Source organism: Neofelis nebulosa, chromosome 2, assembly GCF_028018385.1.
Source record: "Neofelis nebulosa isolate mNeoNeb1 chromosome 2, mNeoNeb1.pri, whole genome shotgun sequence".
NCBI classification, from domain to species: Eukaryota; Metazoa; Chordata; class Mammalia; order Carnivora; family Felidae; genus Neofelis; species Neofelis nebulosa.
In genome coordinates, this window is record NC_080783.1 from 94,851,174 (window position 1) to 94,860,999 (window position 9,826).

Here is a 9,826-nt window from a genome sequence, read left to right on the forward strand (position 1 = left end):
GCTTTTAGGGGTGCCTGACTGGTTTAGCTGGTGGAGCACATGACTCTTGATCTCACGGTCATGAGTTCAAGACCCACATTGGGCATAGAGCCTACTTTAAAAAAACAAAACAAAACATGACAGCTTTTATGGGCTCCTGGTTGGCTCAGTCAATAGAGCATGCAACTCTTGATCTCAGGGTCATGAATTCAAGCCCCACACTGGGCCTAGAGTTTACTTCAAAATAATAATAATGGGGCGCCTGGGTGGCTTAGTCGGTTAAGCACCCAACTTTGGCTCAGGTCATGATCTCGCGGTCCGTGAGTTCGAGTCCCGCGTCGGGCTCTATGCTGACAGCTCAGAGCCTGGAGCCTGTTTCAGATTCTGTGTCGCCCTCTCTCTGACCCTCCCCTGTTCATGCTCTGTCTCTCCCTGTCTCAAAAATAAATAAAACGTTAAAAAAAATTTTTTTTAATAAATAAATAAAATAATAATAATAAATTAAATAAAATGACAGCTTTCAAACATTCCCAAAGCTCCCTAATTTCCTGGTCTCTTTTTCCCTGTAATACTTATCACCTTCTGATAAACTATGTGTTTTACTTATTATGTTTACTGTCTGTTTCCCTCAACTAGAATGCAGGTTCCAAGAGGGCAAGGATTGTTTTCCTTTTATTTACTAACATAATTTAAATGCCTACAATACAACTTGGCATATGTCAAGTACTTGGGATACAGCAGGGCCTCAATAAGTGTTTTGTGGAACAAACAGCTAAATTTCTGGTACGGTAAGTATCTTGGCATACCTACAATAATTGACTAATGCTGCACATTTGAGTATATTCTACGTGAAATGGGATCTAGGAACAGGAGCTTGAGAAATCTGGTCATGGAAAAGTAAACAGGGACTAGAATGCATCTACAGACTAGGACTAAAAAGAATGCCAGTAACAGTCTTCCAGATATTGAGGAAGCAAACTGGGAAAATTATCATTTGTAGTGACATCATTCAGAGCACATCTTCAAACACTATGGGGTGAGGAAATGTAAAATTCCAAGTAAATGACAAAATTATCAACCTAGAAAATAACTATATGGCAACATTCTTACTACAAACATGTCTTAGAGAAGGCTGTGAGGCATGAGAGATCCTTTTCATTCATTCTTTCATACGTTCACTATTTTATTCCATTCTTATTGTCCTAGGCATTGGCTATAATCTAAATGTGAAACAAAGGAAACATTGTTTGCCCTGGAGCTTAAAAATCTAACAGTACAAAAATGTACTTGTTGGCGCACCTGGGTGGCTGAGCCGGTTAAGCATCCCACTCAGTTTCGGCTCGGGTCATGATCTCACAGCTTCATGAGTTCGAGCCTTGCATCAGGCTCTGTGCTGACAGTGTGAAGCCTGCTTGAGATTCTGTTTTCTTCTCTCTCTGCCCCTCCCCCACTCATGCTGTCTCTCTCTCTCAAAACAAATAAACTTAAAAAAATTAAAATTAAAAAAAGTACTTGTTTAGTAAACAAGTAAACAGTAATAAATACTGTTAAAAAAAGAACAGATCTAGGAAAGAAAATAGTAAGACCCTTTTAGATTGGTCAGGGAAGGCTTCTCTGGGGCAACATTTAAGGTAAGACCTAAAGGATGAAAAAATTAAGCCATGCAGAGTTCACTAAGCCGGATTTTATGTGTAGGAAAAGATGTGTGTGACTGGGAATGTCATGAACAAAAGGGAAAGCCAGACAGGAGACTAAAGAGTTGAGAGTCAAAGGTGACTCCACACTTCGTTTATCCACCTGGATGTAAAAGTGGTGTCATTTACTAAAATGTAGAAAACTGGGACGGGGAGAAAAACAGGTTCAGGCAGTAAATATACTTTTAAGCTTGAGAATCCTGTGAGGCATCTAAGTGGGGATGTCAAGTGGGTAGCTACAAGTATAGATTCGCTTGCTACTTCTGAGATTGGTACTTTTCATTATGTTGTACCATGTAGGTAGGGTCCCAAATATCACATCCCCACTAGCAATGTCTGTCCATCATTCAGCCTGGTGGCAGCAACAGCTGCTTGACCAACAGAGATGTAAGGATGAATGGAATTACTTAACTCACTAAGAACTATATTAACTCTACGGAGCAAGATTATTAATTGCCAACTTCAGTATCTTTAGTTTCTTATTATTAAGAAGTATATAAACCATGCTATGGAGTTAGATCAGCCTAAAATTTTAGCAAAAAACGCTGTATCCATGGTAGTATTCAGCAGTATCCAAAATAAAAGCACTTGAAAAGAACAATACAAGGGTGCCTGGCTGGCTCAGTTGGTAGAGCATGTGGCTCTTGATCTTGAGGTTGTGAATTCAAGTCCCACCTGGGTGTAGAGATTACTTAAAAATAAAAAAATCTAAAAAAAAAAAATACAATCTCAGAAACAAAGAGATCTCTAACTTTATTTTACTATTGTAATAATTAGTACTACTGTTTCCATATGTTTGTTAATTAAATCTAGCATTTACTTCAAATTAACTGATTAGCCCAAAAGTGCCTCCTAGGAACATTTAGACATCTTCAATTGTGTGTTTTCCTAGTACAGCCAGGAATTCCAACCCAGAAAACATCAACTAGTCAAAATCTAAAAGCTTTTGTGGTCTATTTTAACCAAAAAAGGCAGTAAATAGTGTCTATCATGAAAATTTTAGCCCACTAGCAACACTACTCTGTGAACTGACACCTTTGCTTCAGGATCCTTGTCAGAATATTCTACCTTCCCAAGAAGAGAATCAAAATCTTTTTCAGTTTTATTACTTTCAATTTGCATAGTCATAATACTTTGAAAATACTTGCTCTTGTCTGAACTGGTAGTAATCTCTCCAGTCTCAATCCCACAATTTTCTTTAATTCATCCATGAAAATTTCACTAAATATAAAGAACTTGCCTAAAGTGCTTCCCACTTGAGGGGTTTACATGAACCAAAGTATACCCTTAAGACCACTTCTTTCAGCCATAAAGACATCTTTTTAATTTTCTACTAAGTTGGTTTATTGTTGTTGAGGTCTCCCACCTAAGAAAATCATGAGTTCTGGTTACATCCTTCGATGTTATGAACAAAGCTCTAGGCAACACGTAAGTGTTGGGAGTTTCATGACCCCTGTCTATGTATTCCTGGAGTGAAACTAATTCTGCCTAGTGTTGGAGATTAACTTTCTAAAACTCTACAAAAGCCAACAGTATTTTGAACGGGTCAAGGGACAAACTCCTTTGACGGACTAATGGTCTTCCTGAAAACATTCAAGAAACATTCATCAGAGTCGTTGATATCCTAAAAGTATGTAACACATGCTCATCAGTAAAAAGTTAATTGAAGAATGTATATTTACACACAAAGCCCCAAAGATCTCTAACTTTATTTTACTATTGTAATAATTAGCACTACTGTTTCCATATGTTTATTAAATCTAGCATTTATTTCAAATTAACTGATTAACCCAAAAGTGCCTCCTAGAAACATTTAGACATCTTCAATTGTGTTTGTTTAAAAAATGACTACCATAATCCTAAATTTCCTGACTATGACACCAGTTTCAATAATACATGAAGTGTACAGTTGTTCAGTTTTTCTCAAGAAATAAAAGATTTTTGGGGCACCAGGATGGCTTAGTCGGTTAAGGGACCGACTTCAGCTCAGGTCATGATCCCGAGGTTTGGGAGTTGGAGCCCACTTAGGATTCTCTCTTTCCCCTTCTCTCTCTGGTCCTCCCCTGCTCCCTCTCTCAAAATAAATAAATAAACAAACAAAAAAAAAAAAGACTTTTTTTGAAGCTGCTAAAAAAATTTGTCAGGACAAGATAGAAATATTTTTTGTGACCCTGCTATGTGACCCATGTCACTTCACCACTGTGGACATATATTTCCTCATCTATAAAATGGGTAAAATAAAACCTATTCTACTTACACAAAAATCAACTGAGCTTTTATGTGAAAAACAGAACTTAAATGTCATAAAACTATTAATGTACACTTTTTAAAACAAGTTTATTTTGACAGAGAGAAAAAGAGCATGAGTGGGGGAGGGGGAGAGAGGGAGGGAAGGAGAGAGGGGGAGAGGGAGTGAGGGAGGGAGGGAGAGAGGGAGGGAGGGAGGGAGGGAGGGAGAGGGAGAGAGAGAGAGAGAGAGAGAGACAGAGAGAGAATCCCCGTGCTGTCAGCACAGACCCTGACTTGGGGCTGGATCCCACCGACCCTGAGATCACCACTTGGGCCAAAATCAAGAGTCTGACGCTTAAGTGACTGAGCCACCCAGGCACCCCAAAACTATTACTGTACTCTTAATAAGCACAGCTAAGTATCATTTAATTCTTCTTTCCTTTTTCATCCACTTTTTTTCCTTACAGTATCACAGCACTTATGTATGTAGACTATAAACTCTAAAACTGCATAAGAGGATATAAACTACTCAAACTCTTCTAATTAACACCACTAAGCTAAAAATCTGGCATAATTTAAAACGATTATAAATTTCAAATTTAATGTTAAGTGAAATTCATATTTTAGCCTTTGTTCTTTATTGTGCTGCATCAAGTTATAGAGCTATTATCTAGTCTCTCCAAGTCATAAGTTAATAATTTGAGCATACCGTTATTAAACACAAATAGTTAAAATAATATAGTTCAAATGGTCACAAACACTAACTTGGTTCATGTAATGAGAATCAACAAAACCACAAAGGCATAGGTTTACTGTAAATCTAGAAGATTTCTGTAATAAAATAGGGTAGTAATAATATACTGAGCAAAATAACCCAGAGTAACACATGATAAATGAGTTAGCTCACGTTCTCGAAACTGTGGATATTAGACGAACCAAGCACCGAACATCTACTTATTCTAAACAAATGGTACAAAAAAAATCAACTTGCAACAGACCAAATATTCCACATTAGACTCTCTCCCCCTATTATCATTAAAAGAAAAAAAAAATCCAACCTATGTAAAGCTCAAAAGTTTGCGTCTCAGGAGCGTACGACCGCCAGTAACCGAGAACATCAGGTGGCTTCTCTTTGTTGCTTACCGATGACACAGCTTTCTTCCTGACAGTCCACAATTAATTACGAACCCAAATGCCTGTCGAAAGGCCTCTCTATTCCCACCTGAACACTTAGTAACTACACAAGCGTTGAAGCATCCCGAAGTGGGTCCTAGGTGACAGAGAGGGGTCCCAGGGTGCCAGAGAGGGAGGTGCTGGGGTCTATCTGCGCCAACTCGTCAGGGGGCGCGGCGAGAGGCGCAGCGAGGGTGGGCTGCAGAGACCCGCGCAGAGCTGTGGGCGGGGCTCAGCGCGTTTTGGGGGCGAGGCGGGGACGGTGCCTCCGGCCGGGGTGCCGGGAGAAGCAGGAGCTGGAGGCCTAGCCAGGCCCGGCGTGCCCCAAACGGAAGGGGGAGGCGCTGAGAAAACAGGCACGGCAGCCAGGGCCTGTCGAGAGCACGGAGGAAAGGCTGGGGAACCCTAGGATTGGAGGTAGGCCGGAGGGGTGTCCAGCCACAACTCGGGCCCCCGCCCCCTTCACCTGCCACGAATACCACGAAGACCGCTCCGCTCCTCTTGGCCGACGCGATGGCGGCCGGAATGGCGCCCTGGAACCACAACATCGCTCTCCTCGGGCCCAGGCGCTTGTTCGGTGTGTTGTCGCCGCGGTCAGGGAGCTGGCCCCGCCCTCTCTTTCGTCTGGCCCCGCGGCCCCCGCAGCCTCAGCTGCTCTGTCCCCCGCCTCCGCGCAAGCACGCTAGCCCGTCAGCGGTCCCCTGGGACGCGCGCAAGCGCGCGGACCAGGCGCACCCTGCGCCACGTGACGCCACACGTCGCCGTCGGCACAGGGCCCGAGTGCCTTGTCTTGTTGGCAAAAAGGTGCGTGCGCGCGACCGCTAGGCCTCAGACCCTGCAATTCCGGAAGTGGGAAAGATGACTAACGGCTACGGCGCGTTGACGGCGCCTACAAGAGGCATGACGGGAATTGTAGTCTTCATAGGCTTGTTTTTCTTCATAATTGGAAAATGTAACGGTGGTTTCCGGGGCACGGCTAAAGGGGACAGCAGTGAGACCCTTTTCCAATCTGGGAAAGGGGAGGAGAAGAAGTGGTGCTCACTGTCGTGAAGATGCTAATCGCCACCTCATTGAGACCTTAAGTATGGAGGAAGTCGTCCCCGCCCCGAGTGGAACCCTAATTGTGGACGGTGTAATTTTTATAATTAGTGGTCATTGTGTGATACGGGAAGGTGTTTTTCTGTATGGACCTACGTGGACTTTGTAGGGATTTACAGCAAGGCTTTGACTTCTGCTGAACTTATCAGCCCAACCCTGAAGAGACAGGGTAAAAACCCCAACGGCCATACAGCCGTTGTACCTGAGGGGAGGTGCTGGTAGAATGCAGGCGTCCAGCAATTTCTTAGTCGTTGGCCAGAGAGCGTTCCAAAACCTCAGAACACTGGCTATGCTATTGCCACAGCTGCTTTCTAAAGTAACTTAAAAGCACAGAATATATGATTCATTTTCCAGCTACTTTCCATGGTAATACAAAAGAGGATAGATAATGCTTTTGTTTACAATTTTATGTGAGAATGTTCTATAATCAAGATATGGCGTCTTGTGGTTGTTTGCCATTAAAATGAAAACTGATCCAGAGCACCTGCCTGGCTCAGTCCGTGGAGCATGTGATTCTTGATGTTGGGGTGGTGAGCTTGAGCCCCACCTTGTGTGTAGAGATTACTTAAAAATCTTTTTTTTAAAAAAATAAAGAAAAACGATCCATATTTAATACTTTCTGGAGTTGCACAGTCTCTGATAACTGTTAGCTAAAGGCTTATACTTTTTTTTTTAAGTTGCATATGTTCTTATAGTACACATTCTACATCGATAGAGTTTCCCCACTCAGCAACTGACAGTCTTTGCAGGATTAAGGTGGTACATCTGAAAATACCTCTTTCCTATAAATATTTTATCTGAAAATAGTTAACATTGAACTCCAATTTGTATTTACTTTTTTCCAATCAGGCCTCTCATATAGTGTTATAATAAACTGAAACATAATGCTGATTACAGACCATTGCTGCTTATATAGGACACCATTTCTCAAGAAGAATTAGAGTTGATCTTCAACATCAACTTTAAGTGGGTTTCTTAAAATTCAATCAACCTAGGGGTGCCTGGGTGGCTCAGTTAGTCGAACGGCCAACTTCGGCTTGGGTCATGATCTCACAGTTGGTGGGTTCAAGCCCTGCATCGGGCTCACTGCTGTCTGAGGAGCCCACTTCGAATCCTCTGTTCCCCTCTCTCTCTACCCTTTCCCCACGTGTGCATGTGCACAAGTTCTCTCTCTCTCTAAAATAAATACATTTTAAAAATTCAGTCAATGTAAATTATTTCAGTAGAGTGATGTCTTTATTTCTAAAATTAGGATTAAACAATGTGAGAATGATTCATAGCCTTTATCAAATGTTTATTGCTCATCTACTATGAGCTAGGCATACATACCTGGCATTGATACAGTGAGGCAATGAGACAAGAACCCTGCCTTTGTGACTACACAATCTAAAGAGGAAGGCAGACACTGAACAAGTGATTATGAGTAAGGATGAATGTCACAAAAGGGGAAATTCTAAGTGCTTCAGAAGTGTGTGATGACGTGGCCAAACGTGGATAGTGGGATTAAGAAAAGCCCTTTCTGAGGAAATAACATGTCAGAAAATATCTAACCAGGTGAAGGAGACGACTAATCAAGATAGAGGAAACATCAGTGTTAATGCTCTGAAGTAAAGGAGAACAGTACACTTGAAGTGAAATGTCCAGTGTGGCTAGAACATAGAACGGGAACTATGGTGCAGATAAGGCTGGACAGATATGTAGAATTAGATCATGCAAGGCCATGGAAATCACATTAAAGATGGCAGACATTTTCTAAAAATTGTAGAAAACCATTGAATTTTAAACAAGGAGTTAAGACTTGTTACATATAATACTTGCATTTAAAAAAATTTTTTAATGTTTATTTTTGAGAGACAGAGCATGGATGGGGGAGGGGCAGAGACAGAGGGAGACACAGAATATGAAGCAGGCTCCAGACTCTGAGATTTCAGCACAGAGCCCGATGTGGGGCTCGAACCCACCAACTGTGAGATCATGACCTTAAATGAAGTTGGGTGCTTAACTGACTGAGCCACCCAGGCACCCCAAGATTTGTATTTAAATTTTTATTTTATTTTATTTGTTTATTTTGCTGCTTGGACACTCTTGAGTCTGAAATTTTTTTTTTTTTTAATTTTAGAGTGCAAAGAGGGGCAGAGGGGGAGAGAGAAAGAATCTTAAGCAAGCTCCACACTCAGCATGGAGCCCAACTTGGGAGTTTGGGACCTGGGATCCTGACCTGAGCAGAAATCAAGAGTGGGGCGCTCAATCACCTGAGCCACCCAGGCACTCCGAAACTTATGTTTTTAACATGCAGCTATGCTGCAATTTACATGGACTGGATTGGAAGTGTGATGGGTGAATGTGAAGAGACTGGTCAAGAGGCTACTGTCCATACATAAGGGAGATGGAGACATGGATATTTTTGATATTTTGGAAGTAGACCCAGCAGGTTTTTTTGATTAATTAGACATGGAATTTGAGGAAGCAGGAGTCAAGAAGAGATCTTGGGTTTCTGTCTTGAGGAATTGTATAGAAAGTGGTAATGAAATAGGGAACATTGAAGGAAGGGCAGGTTGGTGGGAGGAGTGCATGAAGATGTGAGTTCAGAATTAGAATGTTTTTGGGGTGCAGGAGACACAAGTGGAGATATTAAGTAAGCAGATAGGCATTAGGTTTGGAGCTCAGAAAACAGTTCTTAAACCTAGAGGTAGGAATTCTCTATACACGGGGGATAATTGAGGCTCTGGAGGATGCTACTGCTTATGGAGTATGCAAAGTGAGATGAGAGAAGAGAATATGACTCAAGTCTCAACCTGCACCACCTACAGGGTTGTATAGAAAAGTATAAACCAGTAAAGGAAGCTCAGGAAAAATGGGGGTGAAGGGAGACTGTGTGGAGAAAAATGGGAGAATATGATACCAAAGAAACCAAGCATAGAGTTTTAAGAAGGGAGTGAGAAGCAGCTATGTTGAATCCTGTTGTTGGGTCAATTTATATAAGATTAAAAATTTTTTAACGTTTAGTTTTGAGAGAGAGAGAAAGAGAGAGCGAGCCAGCGTAAGTGGGGTGAAGGGAAAAGAGAAATGGAAACACACAGTCTGAAGCAGGCTCCAGGCTCTGCCAAGCTGTCAGCACAGAGCTGGATATGGGGCTCGAACTCACGAACTGAGATCATGACCTGAGCCAAAGTCAAATGCTTAACCGACTGAGCCACCCAGGTGCCCAGGACTTTAAAATATCTATTGTAGAGGTGATTATCAGCTTAGCAAGAGGGGCTTTGGTTGGGTTCTGTGTGGAAGTCAGATAGCAATGGGTTAAAGAGTAAATGGGAGATAAAGTGTGTGTGTAAGTGTGAAGGGAAGAAATAAAGAGATACAGGGATAGGGAATGGGGATTGGAGAAACTTGTACACAATTCAAAACTAATGGAAAAGAGCTATGGATACACAGGAAAAGAGGGAGGCCCCTTTGAAGATGGGAGGGTATATGGCAAATACTGCTAGTAATCCACCTGACAGTCATTCTACCACGACCCCCATTATTCCTTGCTGGGAAACTACCAGCTACTTGTTTTTTCAACCTCCCCATCCTTGAAGCCAGCAGCACCTCATGGGAAGGGAGAGGGGTGCTTCTAGGAGGTGTTCTAATAAAAAGATACACATGGAAGAAAG

The 9,826-nt window shown here is 42.0% G+C and overlaps 1 protein-coding gene across 2 annotated transcripts in view; it reads right to left on the reverse strand.

Annotated features, from left to right (window-relative positions):
• UBXN4 (UBX domain protein 4) overlaps positions 1–5,774 on the reverse strand; it is a 41,675-nt gene extending 35,901 nt beyond the window's left edge. Inside the window, exon 1 of one of the 2 annotated variants that reach the window (XM_058715434.1) lies at positions 5,542–5,774. In XM_058715434.1, the coding sequence (XP_058571417.1) occupies positions 5,542–5,623 (82 nt within the window). In that variant the 5' untranslated portion in view covers positions 5,624–5,774. The remainder of the gene's footprint in view (positions 1–5,541) is intronic. The other variant, XM_058715435.1, reaches the window with a different exon arrangement.
• Between the last annotated feature and the right edge of the window lie 4,052 nt (positions 5,775–9,826).